General features: G+C 58.4%; 3 protein-coding genes across 3 annotated transcripts; 2 read left to right on the top strand and 1 right to left on the bottom strand.

Annotated features, from left to right (window-relative positions):
* The first annotated feature begins 191 nt into the window (after positions 1-191).
* MUC1 (mucin 1, cell surface associated) lies at positions 192-5828 on the top strand. Its single transcript, XM_027095370.1, has 7 exons — positions 192-2365; positions 2852-3576; positions 3676-3731; positions 3883-4013; positions 4165-4286; positions 4370-4519; positions 5480-5828. Exons 1-7 carry the CDS (start codon positions 2311-2313, stop codon positions 5546-5548), a joined length of 1308 nt encoding a protein of 435 aa, XP_026951171.1. The 5' UTR covers positions 192-2310; the 3' UTR covers positions 5549-5828.
* A 1145-nt stretch (positions 5829-6973) lies between these two features.
* TRIM46 (tripartite motif containing 46) lies at positions 6974-16742 on the bottom strand. The gene is made up of 10 exons (XM_027095305.1): positions 16511-16742; positions 14862-15123; positions 14277-14620; positions 13463-13606; positions 13247-13342; positions 12299-12552; positions 11919-12040; positions 10621-10923; positions 9503-9800; positions 6974-8106 (listed from the first exon to the last, which is right to left on the bottom strand). The coding sequence occupies exons 1-10, from the start codon at positions 16691-16693 to the stop codon at positions 7713-7715; spliced, it is 2400 nt and encodes a 799-aa protein (XP_026951106.1). The 5' UTR covers positions 16694-16742; the 3' UTR covers positions 6974-7712.
* Positions 16743-17265: 523 nt separating this feature from the next.
* KRTCAP2 (keratinocyte associated protein 2) lies at positions 17266-19895 on the top strand. Its single transcript, XM_027095198.1, is given in 6 exon segments — positions 17266-17315; positions 17317-17360; positions 17686-17840; positions 17978-18041; positions 19428-19494; positions 19734-19895. Coding segments are annotated over 6 exon segments (486 nt in total). The 5' UTR covers positions 17266-17280; the 3' UTR covers positions 19855-19895.
* The last annotated feature ends 3028 nt before the right edge of the window (positions 19896-22923 follow it).

Raw genomic sequence — 22923 nt, 5'->3', positions numbered from 1 at the left:
GGGGTGGTGGTCGGAGGATGGCTAAAGTCCTCCCAGCCCCACTTACTCACGGTGGCAGCGGCGACACTCCAGTCTAAGAGCAGCCGGGTTCGAGAGCCAGGAGGGCTGGGGCTGCCCCGCTCGGGGTGAGGGGGAGGCCGGGGGGCCGAGGGGGCCGGAGGCCGGGACGAGTGCAATATTGGCGGGGGAAAGAACAACACTGCACCGCGTCCCGTCCCTCCCGCCCGCCCGGGGCCCGGAATCCCGCTCTCCACCGCCTGAAGCCGGACCAGCCCGAGAACCCGGGACGCGCTGGGGAGTTAGGTTCACCTTGGAGGCCAGAGAGACTTGGCGCCCGGAAGAGGGTGAAGGGGGTGGTAAGGGTGGGGGGAGAAGGGGAGAAGGGGAGACCGCGATATCCCGGAAGGCCGCTTTCAGACGCCGGGGCGTTGCGCGCGCTTGCTCTTTAAATACTCAGGCTGCGCGGCGCGGAGCCGTCGCCATGGTGACGCGTGTCCCAGCAACCGAACTGAATGGCTATTGCTTGGCAACGCCAGGGGTTGAAGTTTTGGGGCCGCCCACCTAGATACTCGCCCTTTCTCTAGCCGGCGGGTAGGGGTGCTTCCCCGCCTCCGGCCCGCGCTCGGGCGCGATGACGTAAACGCCCTCCGGCCCCGAGCCCGCCCCCGGGTCTGGCTGCCGCACAGTGCCGCGCCAAGCCGGCGGAGTCGCGCGCGTCTGGGATCTGTGGTCCCTCTCCTCTTTCCCGGCTTCCCTGCAATCCCGCCGCACCGAAGTGTTCTTAAAATTAATTTCTCAATCTGTTTTCTTTGGGGCTAAGAATTGTTTCCTAATGGGGACGTAATTGCTTCTGTCGGTCTAGACCGCAACCCAGGACCTCCGGATGGGACTCGATAAGCTCCATGTGCGCCGTTGTGGCCCCAAGTACTCCTTGGTCCCACATGTTTCTGCCCTTCAGAATATCACTTGGTCTTCCCAAATCATGCGCGCTCACAAACGGTTTTGCACCACCCCCATCACCTTGTGCCCACCGGCCCCAAATACCACTATGCTCCGCAAAGGATAGTTCCGTGCCCCTAAATACCATTCTGTCGCCCCACCTATTCTCTGCCTCATAAATACGTAACTAATCTGTCCCATTCTCCCTCCCACATTCCGCTGCCCTCGCCAAATACCTCGGTGCCCCTTCCGTGTTAACTCTGGATCCCACCCACTTAGCGCCATTTCCTCCAGACACCGCCCCCACGCGCCTGAGTCCCCTGCTAAAGCTCCCAGCCCCTCCGTCGATGGTACAGCGTGTTCCTCCCCTTCTTGTGCAAGCCACTGCTTCTTCCGGCCCGGGCCTGCCCTCCCCAGCCTCTCTCTGCCCCCACTTAGTCAGCGCCACCCAACCTCCTCTCCCCGGACGAGGCAGCCCCTCAGCCCGCTCGGGCAGGCCCGGTGAGGCTCCCGGTGACCGCTAGAGGGCAGGAGAGCCCAGCCAGCAAACCGCCGCTACAAGGTGGAGGACTGGGAAAGCAAAGACCCTAGGGTTCGGCCGAACCCAGATTTCATATTTCTTTAAGTGGAAATTTCTTCCCCCGCCCCCTTCTCGGGAGAAAGTCAAAGAAGGAACTCAGGCTGCTGGAAAGGCCGGCAGGGGCCGGGACTGTGGGTTTCAGGGTAGAACCGTGTGTGGAACGGACAGGAAGCGGTTAGAAGAGTGGGGCTATTCCGGGAAGTAGTGGGGGGGGAGGGGGTCCAAAACTAGCACCTAGTTTACAGATTATGGAGCCTTCCCCTTCCTTCTCAGCCCCCAGAGTGGGACTCCAAGGGACCCAGGGAGAATGGGGCAATGGTGCGGGGGACCTGAGGATGAGCTTCCCGGCCTTGCCGTGCAGGACTTTGACCTAGCCCACTTTCTCTGTTACTTTTCTCACCTTGTCTGTTGTCCTGAGGCTAAAATAGGACCATGGGGACCCAGGTCAGGTTCCAGACTCCCTCCACCGCCTTCTGGAGCCAGGGAGTGGTTGGTGAAAGGGGGAGGCCAGTTGGAAAACAAACAGGTTGTCAGAGGGTTGAGTGATTGGAGCCCACTTACCCTATTTGAGGGGCCAGGAATGGTTGGGGAGGAAGAGGAAGAGGAAGAGGTAGGAGGTAGGGAAAGGGGGAGGAGGCGGAGCTTTGTCACCTGTCACCTGCTCTGGCTGAGCCTAGGGCGGGCATGGGGGGGGGACCGGTATAAAGCAGCAGGCGCCTGTGCCTGCTCCACCACACGCGCACTGCCTGCCTGAGTCTGTTCTGCCCCCTCCCCACCACTTGGCCACCACCATGACACCGGACATCCAGGCCCCTTTCTTCTTCCTGCTGCTGCTATTCCTTACAGGTGAGGGGCGCAAGGTGGGGAGGGGGTCTTCCCAGCCTTTCTGTGGGTTTTGCTTCCTGGGAGATGGCATCCAAGAGGCAGAAGTTGCAGACAGGGGTGGCCCAGTCTGTGCCGGAATAAAGAATAAAGGAGTGAGGCCAAGGACAGGCTGAGAAGAGACAGCCCCCCAGGAGAGTGGGTGCCAGGGGCAGGCGAACGTCCTGAGAAGAAGGCTGGAGGGGGTGGGGGTGGAGTCAGGAGAGGTAAATCTTAGGAGTGGAGAAACCCGACAAGCCAGGAGCAGACAGGTATGGGAAGAAGGAGGGAGGCTGCCAGCAGGGAGGAGGAGGGCCGACCTAGGGGCCACTCCCCAAATCCTCCTGGCATTACGTCTTCAGATGCCAGAGAATGTATTTTCTCCTTGTGCTGATTTGTCCCCCAACCCAACTCTGTAACCTCAACTTCTGACAGCTGCCACCAACCCTACACTAACAATCTTTCTTACAGTCTCTGATACGACCAAAAGCACAAGTCCATGGGCTTCGAGTGACCAAAGCTCTGCCTCAGGCTCAACTGCTGCCCCCACCAGCCCTGCCTCAACCTCTGCTGCCCCTCCGATCCCCAGTGGTACCTCACCCCGGGCCACCAGTGGCGACTCACCTCCGACCACCAGCCCTGCCTCAGGCTCGGCTGCCCCCACCAGCCCTGCCTCAACCTCTGCTGCCCCTCCGATCCCCAGTGGTACCTCACCCCGGGCCACCAGTGGCGCCTCACCTCCGACCACCAGCCCTGCCTCAGGCTCGACTGCCCCCACCAGCCCTGCCTCAGGCTCAACTGCCCCTCCGATCCCCAGTGGTACCTCACCCCGGGCCACCAGTGGCGCCTCACCTCTGACCACCAGCCCTGCCTCAAGTTCAGTTGTCATTACAGCACATGAGGGCACCTCTTCCAAGATTACCATGACCCAAGCCAGCAAGGGCACTCCATCCTCAGTTCCCAGCTCTTATACTCCCACCGTTTCTGCCAGCCACATTACCAGGACAACCGCCAGCAGCACTAACCAGAGCATAGTACCTCCCACCTCCTCCAGTAATAAGACTTCTCAGCAGTTGCCTGTTAGGGTCTCCCTGTTCTTCCTGTCTTTTCGCATTACGAACCTCCAGTTTAACTCTTCCCTGGAAAATCCCAGCACCAGCTACTACCAGAAGCTGCAGAGAATCATTTCTGTATTGGTGAGTAGCTGCCTTTCCTCCACTGTGCTCCCCCGAAGCAGCCTTCAGAACTCTTTGAAGACCTTGCATCAAAACTTAGTCCTTTTCCTCTCACCCCAGTTTGTGCAGACTTATAAACAAGAGGATTTTCTGGGCCTCTCAGATATCGAGTTCAGGTACAGTTCTGGGTGTGGACTCTATGTGGGATGGGTGGATGTTGTCTTGACTGTGGGGAGGGGCTGGTGCGCTTGTGGTTGTGGGGGGTGGGGGGTGTGCTGACCCAGAAGCTGGGACCCACAGTTGAGTTGCCTGTTTCTCTCTGACCAGGCCAGGATCTGTGGTGGTAAAATTAACCTTGGTCTTCCGAGAGGGGACCACTGCCCACGACGTGGAGAGACAGTTTGGTCAGCTTGCAGCAGCAGCAGTCAAATGTAACCTGACCATCAGTGGAGTTAGTGGTGAGATCACCTCCCCAGCTGCCAGCCAGCACCACACTGCCCGGGACCCTCTCTCTCTCCAGCATCTAGATTCCTGCTTTTCCTCTTGGCACTCATAAGGGGAGGGTCACCTCCTTTGAGAGACTGCTCTGACCTTTGCTTTTCCTTTTAGTGTGTGATGCATCATTTCCTTCCTCTGCCCAGTCTGGGTCTGGGGTGCCTGGCTGGGGCATTGCCCTTCTGGTACTGGTCTGTGTTCTGGTTGCCCTGGCCATCATTTATCTCATTGCCCTGGTAAGTGCTCAGTCCCCAGCCCTGACCACAGTTCCTCTCCTAGAAGGAACCCCCATGCCCCCCATTACCTCCTATCTCCCCAGGTTGTGTGTCAGTGCAGACAAAAGAACGATGGGCAGCTGGACCTCTTTCCAATCCAAGATGCCTACCATCCTATGAGCGAGTACCCCACCTACCACACCCATGGGCGCTATGTGCCCCCTGGCAGTACCAAACGGAGCCCCTTTGAGGAGGTGAGGATGGCGGAGGGAGGCAGAGGCTTTGGCTGGCAGGGATTCTGAAAGAGTGCTGGGAAGCCCAAAGAACTTAGAAGAGGTGAGAGTGACAGTAGGCAGTGAGGGCCTGACAAGGCTGGGGTTGTGGAGGTCAGGTGAGTTCTGGGGGAAAGGCCTTGGGAAGAGCCCATGGAAGAAGGGGGACCTCAGTAGGGGGTGGCCCCACTACCAGCACTCCCAGAAGAGCATTCACTGCTCCGCTGAACTGGTGCCAGGGCTGTTCACTGGGATGCCCAGAGGCGAAATGAGTGGGGCACTGCGCCCAGGGGAGCCCTTCATGGAAGGAGCACCTGTGCCCCAGCTTGTCTCCTAAGAATGGAGGGTAGATTGAGACAGGCTAGTGGGGAGGAGGGGTCTCTGAATTGGGGAAGAAGTCTCACCAAGCCAGGTGAGCCTGGGTGCCGGGTGAGGGGGAGGTTCTTGGGAATCTCCGGAGAAGCACAGACCCCTCCTCCCTCTTTCTTCCTTTCTCTCCAGGACCTAGTAAATAATTACTTGGCCACCTGGGGCTGGAAAGCCACTCCAAGTGGGGGAGGGGAGAGGAGTTTCCTTTTCTTGACCCCATTTTTCCTCCCCCTGGGGACTTCCTTCTTCCAGTTTTACAGACACACACACACCTCCTTGGGCTGGAGGAGCAGAGAATGGAGGGAAAAGGGGGCAGGAGGGGAAAGCAGGGGGAGCTGATGAGAGCCAAGGGGAGGGAGGGAAGGGGAGCTCGAGGAGGAGTGGCCCTGTTTACAGTCACCTGGCTGCCGGTGGTGACCTGCAGGTGCTCTCTCCAAATTAACCCTTTGAGAGCTAGTCAGGCGCCTGGACCATTCACCCCAGCCACGGGGTGCCATCCAGGGGCCTTGGGGAGGAAGCTTCTCCCAGGAAAGCTTCTGCCCCTCACCCTGGATCCCTTCTCCCCCTACCTAGGTTTCTGCAGGCAACGGTGGCAGCACTCTCTCTTATGCGAACCTGGCAGCCACTTCCGCCAACTTGTAGGGGCACGTTGCCTGCTGAGCATCCAGCCAGCGCCAACTGCCTCCCTGGGTTTCTTCACTGCTGCAGCCCCCGCCTTGCCCCCAACTCTGTTCTGGGCTGGTGAGCTGGGCGTTCAGGCGGGCTGCCCACAGTCTCCCTCACCTATCTTAGCCCTGGCGAAGCCCATCCGAGCCCCTGGGGACAAGCCTGAGGCAGTGGCTCCCAGGAGGACTGGCCCAGACAGCTCAGAGATGGGAGTGGGAACCTGAACATGGCTGAATAAAACTCGGGCCTCCTCTGCGCTGACCGCCAACTTTTTTTTTTTTTTTTTTTGCGGTACTTGGGCCTCTCACTGTTGTGGCCTCTCCCGTTGTGAAGCACAGGCTCTGGACGCGCAGGCTCAGCGGCCATGGCTCACGGGTCCAGCCGCTCCGCGGCATTTGGGATCTTCCCGGACCGGGGCACGAACCCGTGTCCCCTGCATCGGCAGGCGGACTCTTAACCACTGCACCACCAGGGAAGCCCAACCGCCACGCCAACTTTTGATCTGTCTTCCGTGACCTGTTGATAGAGGGGCTGTCAAAATGTCTGTGAGGGGGTCTGGAAGAGACCTTGGGAAAGGAGAGGGAGGAAAGAAGGCCAGAGGGAGCGGGGTTCACTTGAGAAGTAGGTGACAGCGGGGCGCAGGAGTGCTTGGTGGAAGAACTCGAGTCACCTGTCACCTCTCCTGCATGGCTGGCGGCGCAAGAGGAAGGAGGAAACGAAACTCAGCGGCTCCATCGGCCAGCGTGACCCGGCTCCGCCCGCACGCCCGCCCCTGGCTCTCCCTTTTCCTCGGGCCCGGTTTTCACTCCCGCGCCTTCCTCTCCCCTGGGCGCGGTGCCCCCAGGCGGCTCTATTCTTAGCTGTCCGGGTGTGAAGTAAGTCCTCGGGCGGCGATAACAGCTGCAGAGTCAACAGGGCCACGATAAAGCTCCATGTAATATCCGGGGACTGGCACCGGACCCGGGCCCCTCCCTGGCCGCCCCGCCCGTCTCTGGCTCTGGGGTTGGCTACCCAGCACCCCGGGAATGGGGAAGTCGTTCTGGTTCCCTGATCCCTTTGGGCCCAGGCACGGGGCCCGCCCCCTCAATCGCATTCCCACAGAGCCTGGCGCCGCCGCCCGGACGCCCCGTCACGGGGCTGACGCAAACAGCCCCCGGAGCGAGGCGCCCCCTGGCGGCCACGATTGGCTCGGGCCTGGGCTGGGTACAGGTGTGGCAGAAGGCGGGGAAGCGACGGGCTTGGGGACCTCCTTCCCTCATGCGCCAGATCCACCGTGCACCCCTGCTCTGAGTTATAGCAGGGAACCCTCGATTCCCCCCCGCCACGCCCCGCCCCGCCTGCCACGTCCAACACAGAAACTAAGAGGAATGGGCTCAGGGAAGGCAAAGACATCACAGGAAGGCCTGGCATCACAGTTTATTGTTTATAAACCATGAAAATAACAGCTGTTGCTTGACATAGGCCTAGCAGTGCTCACCGCAGGGGGAGGCAACAGCGGGCACCAGAGGCCTTGCCAGGCCCAACCCAATGGGGACACTCAACCTCAGCTGGCTCCCCAAGGGAGACTTGGCACGTTGGCGTGGGTGCAGGACAGGTAAAGCATGCAAGAGGGAGTTAAGAGGCATGCGGCTGGGGGTACAGGGACCCAAATAAATAAAGCAGGATGATAGGGTCCCTTTCCCCTCACCAGGGAGTGCCTGGGCAGTGTCCAGCCAAAAAGCCTGCACGCCCCAAAGCTGTAGTTCAGCATGGATGAGTCAGGGAGCTTGGCAGGGCAGAGGGCAGAGCTGGGGAGCATGCCCAGTGTTCCAGGTGCCTTCCCTCCCAATCAGCCTGGGGAGGAGCACAGGGCAGGGATGGGGAAGGGGCTGTCTCCATGACTCGGGTAAGATGCCAAGGGCAGGTCACGGGGCAGACATGGGAGTGGGAGCCTGGATTAACAGGCAGTGGAGAGAATGGGGGACATCCAGAGAGGCGAGCAGAGAAGAGTCCCTTGGTCAAGAGAAGGCCCTGGGAAGACACAGACATAGGGGAAGGGACAGGACCACATGGCAGGAAGAGTTTGAGGGAGAAGCTTCGGGAGGAATAACCCAGTTTCAGGAGGCTTGGAAGGCCAGGGCCCAGGAGAGGCCCGGAAGGGTCAGTCCAGCTTGGCAAAGCCCCCAATGGTGACCTTCCTCTCGGGCTTAGTGCCCACGGGCTCCTGTAGCTGTACTGCACCACCCCCAATAAAACAAAAGGCAGGGCACACAGGTCCCGAGCAGTCCAGGGGGCACTCCAGGAGCCCTCGGAAGGACACAGCATCCAGGAAGGAAACCCGACCCCGCTCGTAGTCCAGGCAGATGCCCAGGCGGGGCGGCAGGGGCACTGTGCAGCTGGCCGCCGGGCCATCCCTCCCTGTCAGCCCTGCATTTGAGCTGGCCCCAGCCCCCAGCAGGATCTTGCCCATGCCAATGGTTAGGAAAGCGAAGGGTGGCGACGCCTCCACTGTGGCATCCTCGGCACCGCTGTCATGCCCACTGTCCGGGTCGTACCTGCAGGGGTGGGCGTTGGGTAGGAGGACGTTGGGGGGTGGAGTAAGTGTGTGGGGGAGGGGGTACCAGAGGGCTGAGATGTTGGAAGGATGGAATGTTGGGGAGCAAGTGGTTCAAAGGATTCATCTGGGGTGCTTCCTTGGTGGCACAGTGGTTAAGGATCTGCCTGCCAATGCAGGGGACACGGGTTTGAGCCCTGGTCCGGGAGGATCCCACATGCCGCGGAGCAACTAAGCCCGTGCGCCACAACTACTGAAGCCCGCGCCGCCTAGATCCCGTGCTCCGCAACAACAGAAGCCACCGCAGTGAGAAGGCCCGCGCACCGCAACGAAGAGTAGCCCCCAGCTCGACGCAACTAGAGAAAGCCCACGCAGCAGTGAAGACCCAACGCAGCCAAAAATGAAAAAAATGAAAAAATAAATAGAAAAAAAAGGATTGATTCTGGGCATTGAGAAGAAAACATGTTGAAGAGACAGGGGTTAGAATATAGGGCTGGGGGTTTGGTTTGGTAGGAAAGGGGTGTTGAAAGGAAAGCACATTGGCCAGAGAGGTGGGGGGAGGAGAAGAAAGACAGGGTATTGCTAAAGCACATTGAAGAAATGCAGAGCTTCCAACACAGGAAGGTGGTGAGGAAATGGTGCTGGGATATCATGCTGAGAGAGCATTTTGAGGGTTAGAGAATCTTGGAAGGATGAAGGGTTAGTGACTAAGGTACTGGGGAGAGGGGGAGAGCAGAGAAAGGAAGCTGGGAAGGTGGATGTTGGGAGAGAGATGAGGGCGGATCAGTGCCTTAGATGAAGGATGTTAGAGGAATGCAGGGTTTTGGGGACCATAGGGTTAAGAGGGAATTGGTGTCGAAAAGAAGGCATTTTAAAGAAATGGGGTACTGGGGGATAGAGTGCTGGGGAGGAAGGGGTCAGGGAGAAAAGTATGTGTGGGTGGGTGTTAAACAGGATGTTGTGGATGAGACGATACGGAGATGGAAAGTTGAAGGGAAGAATTTTAGGATGTTGAGAAAAGATGTGGGTGAAGGAGGTACTGGAGGGAAAAGGCTTTGTGGAGAAAGGATGTTGGAAATGGGGTGTTAGGGAGAAAGGACACGGAGACTTGGAGAGATGGTGTTTTAGCCTGAGTGACAGGTGGAGGGAAGTGGAGATGGCTCCCTTTACTATTGTCCCTTTCCCCAGCCACTCTGAATATCAGTCCACAAAGCTCTTTCACTGAGCCCACATTTCTCCAGACCACAGCCACCCCCACAGCCTGGCTCTTATTACTTCCTCCTAATCTCCACCCAGCTCCATCCCAGCAAGTGTGTCCTCCCCTTGCACACCCCCGGCCCGTCCCCAGCTCCCCCACCCAGGTCCCCAAACCCCCATCCCTTCCAGAGAGGCCTGACCTGGGGCTGATCACATCGGGGGCACCCTGGAAGCTTTCCTGAAGCTTGCTCTCCAGCCCGACGCCCACCTTCACCAAGTAGGAGGCTGGGTCTACGGCGCAGGCCCAGTAGCTGCGGCCCTGGGTCACAGCCACATCGCCCAGGACCACATCCACGCTCAGGTGGCAGCCCGTCAGTAGCCGCTCAGCAGCCAGCAGCAGGGGCAGCCCTGGAACACTCCGCACCGCTCGCTGGTCCTTGCTGATGGCCAGCCGCTCTCGGCTTGTGCCCCAGCGGCCGTCGAGGAAGAAGTGCAGGACTGGAGTTGGGGAGGGTTGAGACAGAAGGAAGGACTTCAGGGACAAACACTGGCACTGGGGGGACCTTGAGGTGTTAGCACGAGACACTGGGAGATTTCAGAACATGGAACGAGTTGCCAAGGGATGGGCAGGGGGCTCTGGGGAACAGGGCCTGGAGAACTGGAATGGGGAGCATAGGAAAAAAGAAGGGGCATCCCATCCCAAGTGGGCATGGGACCACAGGAAGAGTTTTAGTGATGATCAGTGGGCACAGAAATCAGTCTCCCAGACCCAGCTGACTCGCTATGCTGCCTCCCACCCCTTTCCCATGGCTGCGCCATGGAGGGTCCCCACTGCTGTCCATTCCACCTGGTGACATCCCACCACCATCCACCTGCACTTTCCAGCCCGCGCTCTGGTGCTCTTACCTGGCTCTTACACTTAACCCCTAACTCTTCTGCCCCCTACTTGGGTGGCGATGTTTCTCTATTATGCCTACACCCCGGAGTCCCCACTATTTTCTGGAGAGTCACATTACCAACATTTATTGAGCCCTTACCATGAGCCAAAAACTCAGCTAAGCCCTTACACGTTATCATCTCACTTAATTCTCACAACAACCTTATGAGATAAGTATTGTTACTATCCCTACGGAAGAGGAACTTGAAGTTCAGGGAGGGTGAATAACTTGCGTAAAGAGAGGCAGAGCTGGGATTTGAACTCAGGCAGTCTCGCTTCAGAGCTAGTGAGAGTGATGCACTGGGTTATGCCATCTCCCCGGGGCCCACCCAGCACCAGCTGTCAGTGCCTGGGTCCCAAGTGTACCCTGTGCCCACTCACCGGGCGCTGGGGGCGTGTGCAGGTGCACATCTTCACTGTACTCGCCGTAGCCGGCCTTGTTGCAGCCACGGACACGCAGCACGTACACAGAGCCTGTGTCAGGGTTCTCAAGCAGGGCGCTGGTGCCCCTCACCTCTTCCCGCCGCTGCCAGCGGGTGGGGCCCGGCTGGGCCGGCACATCCGTGCGCCGGAACTCAATGGTGTAGTGCCAGGCAGGTGGTGAGTGGGGGGGCAGCCGCCAGCACAGGAAGATCTGGTCGTAGGCAAAGGTGCGCTGGGTGTCAATGACCGGAGCCTCGGGCACTGTTGGAAGAGACAGGGGGGTCAGTCAGGGCCTGGCCGCGGGCCTGGCATGGAGGGCGAGCAGGAAAAGGGAAAGCAGCGGGAGCCGGGGGGGTGAGTGTGAGTGAGAGGGATCTGGAGGAGACACCTGTCTGGGCCCTGGGCAGGGATGGGCAGGGCAGAGCCCACGGGAGAAGGAGAGACAGGAGGCCTGAGGCCAGTCCCGGCCTGCCACTCCTTTGCTCTGGCCTTATGCCAGTCACGTCCCCTTTCTGGGCCTCAGTTTCCTCCTCTGTCAATTGAGGGTATGAGATCACATGGTGTCCCTTCTTTCTACGACCCTTTTAATTCTATGAATAAAGAGGAGCCCCGGGGAAAGGCAGGCAACGGCCACTGAAGCCCAGGCAAGAGGGCACTGAACAGGAAGGAGGGAACCGAGTGGGAGGGAGATAGAGGCAAGAGTCAGCAAGACAGAAAATAGGGGACAACAGAGGGCAAGCAAAAGCTTGATGGCAGGGGACAAGGTCGGGGGGAAGAGAAGGAAAGTCTAGAGGGCAAAGGTCACAAGGACAAAAGGTCAGAAAGGCAAGGATTAAGAAAGGAAGGCGTAAGAGAGACAGAGGGCACTGGTCAGGGGAGAGGAAGGCGGGGATGGGGTCTGGTCAGGGCAGGAAAGAGAAGGAAGCCATGAGTGGGTAGCCGGGCTGTGTGGGAGTGGCAGGGCAGGGCAGGGGGCCTGGTGGGGGGCAGGACCCCTGGGGCAGGGCCGCTGACTTGCCTGGGGTGCTCCGGAGCAGAGTCCGCGGTGGCCACAGCCTACAAACAAAGAGAGGGAGAAGCGGCGCTGAGCGCGGTGGGACGGTGTGCTTAGGTGGGGTGGGCTAGGTGGGCAGGGCGGCTGGCCAGGCCAGGCAGGAGGCTGGGGAGTTCCCCAGCGGGCGTTGCCCCCCGGGCCCGCTGCTGGGGAGGAAGGGAGGAAGGCTCTAACTGGGCACGGGGCCTGGCCATCTCCTCACCTCGCAGGAAGTTAAGCTCTGTCAGCAGCTTCATCTCACGCCCCACGTCCAGCTGGCAATGGCGGAAGGAGGAGCTGGCAGCTGGCCGGAACATCTGGAGGGCCTCCGTAGCTCGGGCAATCCTGGGACGGGGGCAGGCCAGGGTCAGGCACTGCCATCTGGGCAGCCACCTCTCCCCTTGATTCTGCCTCGCCTGCCCCTAGAGCCTTGGTATCTGCTGGGGCCTTCTTCCCTGTCCATTCGGGCAAACTGCTATCAGTGTGGCCTGGTGAAAATCCTCAGGACCCAGCTCTCCATCAGGCAGTGCTCTCGACATTGCCTTATGCATGGACTACACCCACGACTGCCCCTACCCCGCAGGAGGCCGTGCCCCTGAGTACCTGTTGTGCAGCTGTTTAGCTGCTTGCACAAAGCAAGGCTGGTCTGTTTCCTTAAGCACCTCCTGAGCGTAGCCCACCAGACCTGAGCCATCCAGCAGGCTCCGGTGCTCCTGGATCTGGGCGCTGAGACGGGCCAGCCGCTCCTGCTGGCACTCCTCAATGGCCTGAAGCAGCGATGCCCGCCTCTCCTCCAGCACAGCCCCCAGCCCCCGCACCAGCTGGGACACCTCCTCCTTGGCCTGCTGACCACTCACCTGCCCAGAGAGCAACACTTACTATCTTCTTCTTGAAGGCAGCACCTGCACTAGACTCCTGGGGCACCATGCCATGGCTAGGATCACAAAGGATCTGGGGAAATCCTACCTACCCATTCTAATAGGGCCAGGTTCATGGCTCCAAAGGCTCCTGTACACCCAGATGGGCTCAACGCCTGACCATTTGTGCTAACCTTGCGGGATGCCCACACCATAATCAATCCTGATCCCTTAAGGACTCCCTCAGATAAGAGGCCATGACTACGCGAACGTCCATCTGTACTGTACTAACATCTTCCAGCATCTGTGCCATCCTTATCGCCCATCCCCATATCAGCTGATTCAAACAATCTGGCAAAAGGTATCAGAGCCATCGCCTCACCCTCCCTGGTCCAGGGCTGTGCAGCATCCTCAGCAGGCAGCTGAGCCTGAGGGCATCTGAGCTCCATCCCTGGGGCTTGCTCTCCCTCTCCTGGGTGATAGACACCCTGTCTCCACTGTAGCCTTGGGTACCACCTGGCCTGGGGCACTGTTGTTCCTGATGACCTGGTTTAACCAGAACCTCGACATATCCACGGACCCTACATGGGCTTCCTGAGCTTGCAACCAGGTGATCGGGCTGTGCGCATCCACACCCCCTTCCTGCTCCCACCCCCAGGCAGGGCCCAGGGCCCACCTCCACGCCCTCCCTCACCTCAGTGTGCCTCACGGTCTCCTCCAGCTCACAGATCTGGGTCTGTACTGTGTCCTGGTTTCCCAGGATGTATGTCAGGCTCTTTGTCAGCTTGTCCTGAGGGGGAAGAAAGAGGTGGGCATCACACCCGGCTCCAAAGAAGCCAGCAGTTCAGAGGAGGTGTGAGAGGGTGTGAGTGTGGGTCAGCACTGGGGCAGAGTGAGGCGGGGTCCTCACCTTGAGGGCCTGGTAGGCACTGAGCACAGGTGTGATCTTGTGGCCGCTGTGGGTGCGTCGCACACGGCAAAGTTGGCATACCAGTCGTTGGCAGGTCTTGCAGTAGTGGGTCACCTCTTCTTTGTGATCTGGGCACATCAGGCCCTAGGGGCAGAAAGAGCAATGAGACAGTCAGCCAGTGGTGTGTGTAAGGGTGCTGACCTACCACAGAGCAGTTTGGTGCCCTCCCTCTGCTGGCCCAATGTGGGTGGAGAGGAGTTCAGCTGGTGGTGCTCCATGGTGCCACCTGGTGGTACACCCTGGCATCAAGGAGAGCCTTTCCTGCAAGCTCCAGGCATTAGCCTTGCTTCTCCCTTCATTTACCTCACGGAAATGTGTGGTAATAACAAGAATGATGGTAATCTTAGCCTTGTGCTTAATAATTAGCCTTGGCCATCTTGTTTACTGCTGTAGCCCCAACGCCTAGAATAGCACCAGGCACACAGGTGCCTGGTAAATATTTGTTCAATGAATGAATGCATAACAGACCGTTTTAGTGTATAAGTAACCTTCACAAACATTATCTCAGTGATCCTTTCAACAACCCTGCAAGCACAGATATTGCAGGGCAGATATTATAATCCTCATTCAGCAGATGAGATGGAGGCTCAAAGACGTTCAAAGATTTGTCCAGTGCCCTTTTGTTACAGAAAAAGGAGCTCGGCAATGGCAACTCCCTGGCCGTCTCCTTTTGGAAGCCCACAGTGCTGGGCACGCCCTCCCACCAAGCACCACCATGCCCCTCCCTTCCCAGGCCCCGCAAGGGCTGGCTCACCTTGGGGCGGAAGGAGAGGGTGGGCAGGGTGGGCTCATGTTGGGCCTTCTGGGTGCCCCAGGGGTGGAAGAGCTTGAAGCATTCGTTGCAGAAGGTGGCGCGGCACTCAGTGCAGCCCTTGGTGGCCTCTAGTGGCGGGGGCTTGCACAGCTGGCACAGGATGGCGCCACCCACACTCACACTCTGGCGGTACCGCTCCACCACACGCTCCAGGGTCAGGTTCCGGAACAGCCCTGCCAAGCCCCGCTCCCCCAGCTCCACATCGCCCTGGCAGGCTGGGCACGGAAACATGATCACCTGAGGGTGCAGAGCACCTCGCTTCCGCCCGGGGTATGTCCCAAAGCCTGTGGATGGGCCGGGAAGTAGGGAGGTGAAAATTATAGCTGGCTCAGAGTGGGGGAAGTCTTTTCAATTAAAAAATTAATTTCTATTGTGCCAGAGCGCAGCTCTCGTTAGAGCCTGGATGGGCAGTATCTCCACCCCCTGAAAAACAGACAAATGCCCTTGGCCAGTGATGGACCCCTTCCATCTTCCTGATGGACATCCCAGCATCCCCACCCCCCACCCCACAGGTGCCAGCCCCACCTGACTTAAGCAGTCGGTCCAAGCGGTCTGGCTTGGGGAGAGTTCTGCGGGAGAGGCGGGGACTTCGGGTAGAAGGGGTGGAGGCAGGAGAGGTGGGCTCAGAGCTGGGGTCCCCACCATGGCCTACGTAGCCCTGCTGGCCCAGCACCTCCCGGGCACAGGCCTGGCATACATTGTGGGTACAGGGCAGCACCAGTGGCTGCTTGTACATCTCTTGACACACTGGGCACAGCAGTTCCTTCTCCATGTTCTTCATGCTCGTCTGTGGAGGGACCAGGAGGTTGGATCAGAGCTTGGACACCTGGGCATATCTCAACAGTCCCTCAACTGCCCCTTAAAGACCTAAAGGGTCTCAGGAATGGACAAGACAAGTACAAGGGACCAGACAAGCTATGGATTTTCCCCAGCACAAGCTTTGGCCTGGTTCACAGGCCTTCTCAGCTCCCTGTCTCTTGCTTCTGTTTCACTCCTGCAGAGCTACAGACCTGAGGAGGAGGGATGGTTGGAGCTCAGGTCACCCCAGCCTCAAGCCCCACCTCCTTCACTGTCCCAGTCCCAGCCGGACCTGCAGCCCCTCTCACCTGGCGTTTGCCCCTATCCGCCCATATCCGGGCCGCCGGCCCCAGGCACATCTCTCAAGGATACAGCCCATTCAGCAGCTCGGTGCGGACCCCCGCCCGCTTCTCTGGCACTCCCCTGCCCCCCCTCCCCCGCGTGACTCCTCCCTAAAGCCAGGCTCTCTCCATCCTCCTGCTCACCCAGTCTGTCCTCCTGCCGCGGCTCCAGCCTGCAGCCGCCCTCGGCTCCATTCCCCATCACTAACCCATCCGGCTCCTCCTAACCCATTCCCTTTTGCCCCCCACCATCCGGCCCTCCAGCTCCCTTCCCCGGCGTAACCCGGCCTGCCGCAACCCCCTCCCCAAGCAAGGGGGAAAGGAGCGCCCCGCCTACTTGCCCCCTCCCCACCGGAAGTACCCCTCCCTTTTTTGGTGGCGGGGGTCCTCAAGCTATGCCCCACCCCCACACCTCACCTTGGTCCCTCTCTTCGCAGCCATCCCGGTCAGGGGCGCAGCTGACACAAAGGAGGGAGGGACACGGAGGGAGGGGGAAGGAAGTGGTTGGGGGGAGCAAAGCTGGCACCGCCCCTGGGAGAGCCGGGCCCGGGTTGCCATGACAACCGAAGGCTCAGAGGCAGCCCTGAGTGGGGGTGCAGTGGGGTGGGGTCTTGCGGAGGGGCTCAAATTGGGAACTGCACCGTGGGGGGGCCCTTTCCTCGCCCCCCCACCTGTCCTCAGTTTTCTTGGAATATATCCAAGCTCACTCACGCCCCCTCCTCATAGCATAGCCTCGTTGCCCTGCAGCCCCAGCCCCGGTGCACGGCTGGAGGCTACCCCAAGCCACCCGCTGCGTCCGGGTAGCTACATGTTCCTCACACCCCAGCAGATGGACGCCTTCACGGCATTCACCTCCCGGCTGCCCCCGGGATTACCCTCTCATACCTGCATCCCGACCCTCCCAGTCCTTCCTGCCATCACCCGCCCCCTGTCTACATCCCAGCATCTTGCGGGACCCCCACCTGTTCGAGGTCCCGGCTTGCCCGGGACCCCTATACTCCCCCTCCCCTTCCCCTCGACCCCACCTTAACTCACACTGATGCGGACCAGTGCATCCATGATGGAAGTGAAGGCCTGCATATCCTCACCCTCAGCCATGGCCCTACCATGCCCGCCCGCCCCCGTGTGCCCGATCCCGGCTGCGGCTGCGAACCCCGAGCTTAATGCAGGAGCCCGGTGGGGATGTGGGGAGGGGTGGGGTGAGATGTCACTGCGCATGCTCCAGGGACCAGCCTCGAGCGGCGCTGGTCGAGGTAGGAGGTGGGAAATAGTTTTTCCCACGTGGTTCTCAGAAGGCTGTCGGGTCGGGGGGGTGGGTGGGGTGGGGTTGGCTGGGTAACATGGAATCGTATTTGAGGGGGAGCCATTTCTTATGTTCGAATTCTTCATTGGCTTCTAATCTTACTCACATAAAGCAGAAGGATAGTTTCAGAGAAAGATGGGCTCCAGCATGCAAGGACTAGATTTTGGTTTGGGCAAGAGTCCAGGGGAGATATCAAGGCAATGATCATGGGGCAGGTGGTCTTGAGGAACAGGCACTAAAGCTGACATAATTGACAAAGAAGACAGAAGTGGGCTAGAGGCTATAGTCCATGGGCACAGTGACTTGAAGAGTTAAGTGCAGCTTGCACTGAGAGGCAGCAGATGCTCTGGGTGCGGGGAAGGGCGGGGGACGAGGGTGGTGGCCAAGGACGCTCTTGGACGCAATATTTCCTCCCTTCAGGAAGAGGGCGCTGCATTCAGGCGCCGAGAGGGAGAAAGAGGAAGACGTGGGGGAGAAGCAAGTCCACGTCGGGGGCTGACGCATGCGCACAGCCAACCGTGCCCGGTTCGGCTGTCCTCTTGTACAGAGGCGCGGATTGGACCCGGGGGCAGGGCATGATGGGTAACAGGACCAGCGGGGTCCCCCACCGGGCGGACTAGTAGGGGGTCGGATTTGGGCGGGTCAGCTTTCGCGGTCCTCTCCCCGCAGAACTGACGTGTCCTGGGTTCCAGACGACGGGCATTTCCCACGGGGCCGGAGGGTTCGGGGCGTCCGGGACTGAGGAATTCTTGGGGGTTGCCACGGGGTGTGGGGAGTTGGGGAGGGTGGCTGCAGTCCCGGGAGTGCTTGCAGGTGGTTGGGCCCTCGAGTTCCCGGACCTGCCGAATCTGCCTGCGGCTCCTGGAGGGAGGGCTGGGCCTGACTCTGCGTGTCTTCTCCACTCCAGTGGTGGGTACAGGCACCTCGCTGGCGCTCTCCTCCCTCCTGTCCCTGCTGCTCTTCGCCGGGATGCAGATGTACAGCCGCCAGCTGGCCTCCACCGAGTGGCTCACCATCCAGGGCGGCCTGCTTGGTTCCGGCCTTTTCGTCTTCTCTCTCACTGTATCCGTTTTGCGGGGGAGCGGGCAGCGGTGTTTGAGGGTAGGAAGGGTGGTGGGCCACTCAGGCTTGTACCCTTCCCATTAGCCAAACATCTCTGCCCCCATTGCACGTCCTACTCCTTAACTCCCTCAACCCAGGCCTTCAATAATCTGGAGAATCTTGTCTTTGGCAAAGGATTCCAAGCAAAGATCTTCCCCGAGAGTAAGTGAAAATTGGGGGTTGAGTATTTGAACTCTCTCCAGTAACCTCCCCCAACACGGTACTGAATTTCCAGGTGCTTAATCAGTAAAGGTTTTTTAGGAGGAAAAAATATGTGTATTAAGACTGTCTGGAGACAGATGATGGTTTTGGAAGCAGCACTTTATCTAGCTCGCGGAACTGGAGCTAGAAGAGAGGGCCTCTGAAAGCAAGAAACTCAGGTTACTTCCTGGCCAGTTCCCAGGGAAGGTTTGAGGGGAACAGGCAGGTTTGGGCCTGTAATGAATACATCCAAGAAGGGATGTTCTTTGTTTCCACCAGAAAAAGAAGAAGAAGGGCCAAATCAGTTGAGGGGTTCCGAGGTGAAATTGACCCAATATTAGTGAATTCTGTTTGAGATGATTGTGAAGAGCCTAAGTGTTAGATACACCAGCTTTCTGTGTCAGCAGGAATCCTGACCAAATTAGAGTCACTGTCATTGTTTTCCTTTTGAAACGGTTCTAATCAAGAATTGATGATTCAGTTATTTATGGAGAATTACGTTCAGAAAGCCAATTAGGCGTCCAGGCCAGATCACCTAAGGGATGCCACGTGCCCCAGATGGACAGCAGACGCCACCTCTTGTGAAGCCTTCACCTGGTAGAACAAAGACCTGTCACTGTGGCCCTCGTTTCTTTGTCCCCCTTATGTTTTGCTCTTTCCACCTAGGCTTCCGGAGGTCCTTTCGTACAGCAGCTTCAGAACTTCTCTTTGTTAGATTTTATTTCTAAGTGTATTGTCTTCATTTGCTTCTGAAAGAAACCTTTGTAGTGGGGCAAGCTATTAGGCCCTCTTCAGCTGCCCTGCCCTCCGCGCAGCTGGGCAGGTGGGATTGCCCTTGCTATCTGCCCTCCCACCTTCTCTCTAGTCCTACTCTAGATGTCTTGAGACCCTTTTCTGTCCCCATGGGTGTGTGTACCCAGACACTCTGCTCTCCAACTTATGTCCAGGAACTGAGGCCCTCGACTTCCATAACTCGCCAGCCAGGTTAATGAATTGATCCCCATTGTCTGGCTTCTGTTGCGAAGGCCTTGACTCTCTTCCTCAAATGGGAGCAAGCCTTGCCCTTCAGATTCTGCTGTCGCCTTTCCTTTTCCTTTTTATTGGAGGGAATCCAGGATAGAGAAGTTAAGTGATATTTGGGGCAGAGCTGGTAATGAGCATGCATCTCCTACCTCCGTGTCCTGGGCATCAATAAGGCCATCTGAGGTCCTCCTGCTGTTGTCATGCCCTTCCCCTCCAAGCAGTTCCCCCAGGATTCAGAGGGCCCCAGATTTCTTCTAGACTCCACATATGAATGCCTGGTGTTTCCATTCTGACCACCCTCCTTGTCCCCTCTTGCTTCCCCAGTTCTCCTCTGCCTCCTGTTGGCTCTCTTTGCATCTGGCCTCATCCACCGAGTCTGTGTCACCACCTGGTAAGTGCCTGACAGCTGAGTAAGGGGTGTAGCATCCTGTCCTTTGGCACCCGATCCTCCTGTGATGGTTCCAGACTTCCCCATACGTCCCTCCCACTCTGTTCTCCCTCTGTCCCCTTCCCCATTTTCCTAAACCTGACCCTGGATTCTTTCCCTCATGCTGGTATCTGTCTGCTCTAGGAGGCACCAGGCTGGCAGCATGCCCACTGATACCATGACCTTTCTCCTTCACCCTGTAGCTTCATCTTCTCCATGGTTGGTCTGTACTACATCAACAAGATCTCTTCCACTCTGTACCAGGCAACAGCTCCAGTCCTCACACCAGCCAAGGTGACGGGCAAGGGCAAAAAGAGAAACTGACCCTAAATGTTTAATAAAGTTGATTCTTTGTAGCTCTGTAAGCTGTGATATGCTGTGGGCCTCTCCTGCCCATCGCTGCATGGGTGTGCAGAATGTTGGGGCAGATGGGTACTTGCTGTTTTCAGACCTTGAGGATGGTGGGGTTTCCTTCCTCCAAGGTTCATTTTTACCAAATATTTATTGAGTGCCATCAGTGCCAGGCACTTTGCCAGGCACTGGAGTGGCATATACTTGTGTGAGAGTCTCACGGAAGAAAAGTGCGTGAATGAGCGGCAGTCTTGCCCTTTGGGAAAAGGGGTAAAGACTGCAGTGCAGGAATGCCTGCCCCTCGGAACTGGAATAGATCTTGGAACAGAGGAGTAAGGGAGGGAAAGGCCCCTCACCCCTGCCCCTCCCCATGGAGTTCCATTTAACCTGTGAGGGCTTCGTTACTCTAGCTCCCCACCCTGAGCAAGTGAGCCCCCTGTCCCTTCTGCTCCAGGTCTGCAGGTGGGAATTCCCTACTGATGTTGCCCTCCTGGACCCATCTGTTCTTCAGCATGGATGTCTGCCCGTGTTTAGAAGGACTCCCAGGTTGATCACTGTCCCTATCCTCTTTGGTCTGTGCCTTCATTTTTTCTCCTCTGTCTCATAGCCAAGGAATTAAGAAACTTCCTAAGTTTTAGCAAAGTGTTGAATACATAAAACGATAGGAACAAGGCCACCAACCTTGGAGCCAACCTTAATGGAAGTGAGGGATGTGACTTCTCAGGTCCTGCTCTGTCCATGCTCTGCCATGAGGAGTGCCTCTCTGTCCAGAGTGTATGTCCTTTGGGGCACCTAGGCACCGTCCCTCTTGCTGGGTGGTGTGGGCTTTAGGGTGCTTACCGTGCCTTGGTCAGCTTTGTATTCTCCACAGTGCCTGATAATGGGCAGTGAGGACTGGTGGGTTGGTTGAATGAAAGAACCTGTCCTCCTAGAACAGAAAATCCTGTACATGGGATGTGGCTGAGTTTGGGAATGAGACCCAGTGAAGATGAAGAAATGAGTCAAAGGAGTTCTGGTCAAGAATTAGAGGCCCCCGCCCCGAAACCCCCATTTGTAGCCGGACTCCCTCCCGGACCCTTTCTTCTGTATGCCTAGGCTGAGGGAGAGCTATGCAGTTTACCCACATTGCCTGCAGAGGGCGCCACGAGCTCACATCTTCCTCCAGGAGACTCGCACCACTCACCTGCCTGTTGGCCCTGAGGGCTGGGAGGGTTGCTGCTGGGTCTCAGGGTTCTTGCTGAGTCTCTCCGGTGGAAACCAGCTCTTGGAGGACCCGAAAGACTGGCCCATTCGGAAGGGCTGAAGCCTGAATCAAGTCTTCTTGCTCTTCCAGTCTGGGAATGGAGGCAAAGAGAGTTCAGTGGAGACCAGAGCCTTCCTGAGGGGGAATGGTAGCTCTAGGCTCCAACTTACCTGGTGATGGTTGGGGGGTTACCGTATGTGGGACCCTTGGGGAGAGGAAAGGTTCTCCAAAATGGGTCCTGGACCTCCGGGGAGGCTGGGTTAGTTCTAGGTCTCGCTTTGTCAAACCTAGACTTTCTCCTGACCTGGAGTGGGAGCAGTGGGCAGAGGGCCAGGCCCCAGCCCAGGTGAGCATAGACACAGCTGGGGGATCTGGCCACCTCAGGGCACCATGCCTTCCATGATAAGAGCTTGTGTGGGGCCAGGTTAGGGGAGGACAGGGGAGAGCCTGAGCAGGTGCCAGGACAATGTCAAGGGATCTGGGCACCTGCTGCCACCCACTACGTAGGCATCAGGGACAGTATGTGGCCAGGAATAATGACCCCCTGCTCAGGGAATGGGTGCCTTTACCAGGCAGGTTGGTGCTGAACCTCAGCTCTCCACCCAGCCTATCCCTGGGGTGCCTAGCTGCCGGCTGCCTCCACCTGACCTAGCAATTAACCCTGGGAAGGGTATCCCAGACACCAAACACCATCATTAATTAAGGGGGGGGGGTTCCCTGGTGGCATAGTCTTTGGGAGTCCGCCTGCCTATGCAGGGGACACAGGTTTGTGCCCCGGTCCGGGAGGATCCCACATGCCCCGGAGTGGCTGGGCCCGTGAGCCATGGCCGCTGAGCCTGCGCATCCGGAGCCTGTACTCCGCGGCGGGAGAGGCCACGGCAGTGAGAGGCCAGCGTACCGCAAAAAAAAAAAAAAAAAAAGTAAGGGGGCGTGAAGCCATCATGGCTTCTGGAGACCCGAAGGTGAGAAGGGCAAAGGTGTAACCTCTTGGCCCCGGGATGCCTGGGTCTCTGCACCACCCCGGAGGCTGGAGGCCTAGGGGAGAGATGGGCGGTCCGCCCCTGGAGGCCAGAGGGAAGCCAGGTGTTTCCTCCTGCTCCCTCACACGTGGCCCTGACACCCGCCAGCGCCCGCTGCCTGCTCCGGAAACAGGAGTAAATAATACAGCGGGAGGGAGCCTTGGATACTAGTGGGGGGTGCTGGCGGGAGAGGGCTCCTGACCCAGAGGTGCGCTTCTTGGGGCAGAAGGTGATGCCACCTAAAAAGACGGTGGTGGGAAGGTGAGATGAGGGGGCTCCCCTGCCCGGGCAGAGGCTGGACTCCTCTCGGGCTGGCACTGACTTGAGGGGATGCCTGGCATTTAGGGCATGCCAGAAGGGGGGGGGGCAGGGCAGACAGGGAGGGGGAGTCTACGCCAGGCCTTGGCTCCAGCCCTTTCCGGACCTTATTGTCCTTGGTGAGAACAGGACGCTGTCCCGTTCCCACTGCCCGGCCCCCCAGCTCTGCTCCCCAGGGGCTCGGGAAGGATGTTGGGAAACAAGAGAAGCCAGAGATTGGTAGAGACAGAGATGCTGAGAGACACAGAGACAGATACAAAGGGGAAAGTTTCAGTCAAAAGCAAGTGTTGAAGTTCATTGTGAGCTTGAGCCAGCGCTGAGCGCTATGGGAACCATGAACGAATGGGAAGCTGGAGGCCCTGCCCTCAGGGACCTCTGGACTGGCCTGCCGTGCGCACACGCCTCCTTGAAGTAGGGTTACTCACAGAGCCACCTCCTAAGCAGACAATAGGCAGAACCCCT

Source organism: Aethalodelphis obliquidens, unplaced genomic scaffold (genome assembly GCF_003676395.1).
Source record: "Aethalodelphis obliquidens isolate GAN/ISIS:26980383/991018 unplaced genomic scaffold, ASM367639v1 scaffold90, whole genome shotgun sequence".
Classification (NCBI taxonomy): domain Eukaryota; kingdom Metazoa; phylum Chordata; class Mammalia; order Artiodactyla; family Delphinidae; genus Aethalodelphis; species Aethalodelphis obliquidens.
Note: the sequence above shows the minus strand (reverse complement) of the source record. Positions and strands in the feature narration are given on the sequence as shown.

Excerpts from the sequence above, each read along its gene's own strand:
- MUC1 (XM_027095370.1), top strand. The coding sequence starts at position 2,311 with ATGACACCGGACATCCAGGCCCCTTTCTTCTTCCTGCTGCTGCTATTC. Across the intron at positions 2,366-2,851 it reads GCTGCTGCTATTCCTTACAG|TCTCTGATACGACCAAAAGC; the intron begins GTGAGGGGCGCA and ends TCTTTCTTACAG. Across the intron at positions 3,732-3,882 it reads CTCTCAGATATCGAGTTCAG|GCCAGGATCTGTGGTGGTAA; the intron begins GTACAGTTCTGG and ends CTCTCTGACCAG.
- TRIM46 (XM_027095305.1), bottom strand. The coding sequence starts at position 16,693 with ATGCGCAGTGACATCTCACCCCACCCCTCCCCACATCCCCACCGGGCT. Across the intron at positions 13,607-14,276 it reads CCCTCTCCTTCCGCCCCAAG|GGCCTGATGTGCCCAGATCA; the intron begins GTGAGCCAGCCC and ends TTCTGCCCCTAG. Across the intron at positions 13,343-13,462 it reads GTGCCTACCAGGCCCTCAAG|GACAAGCTGACAAAGAGCCT; the intron begins GTGAGGACCCCG and ends CTTCCCCCTCAG.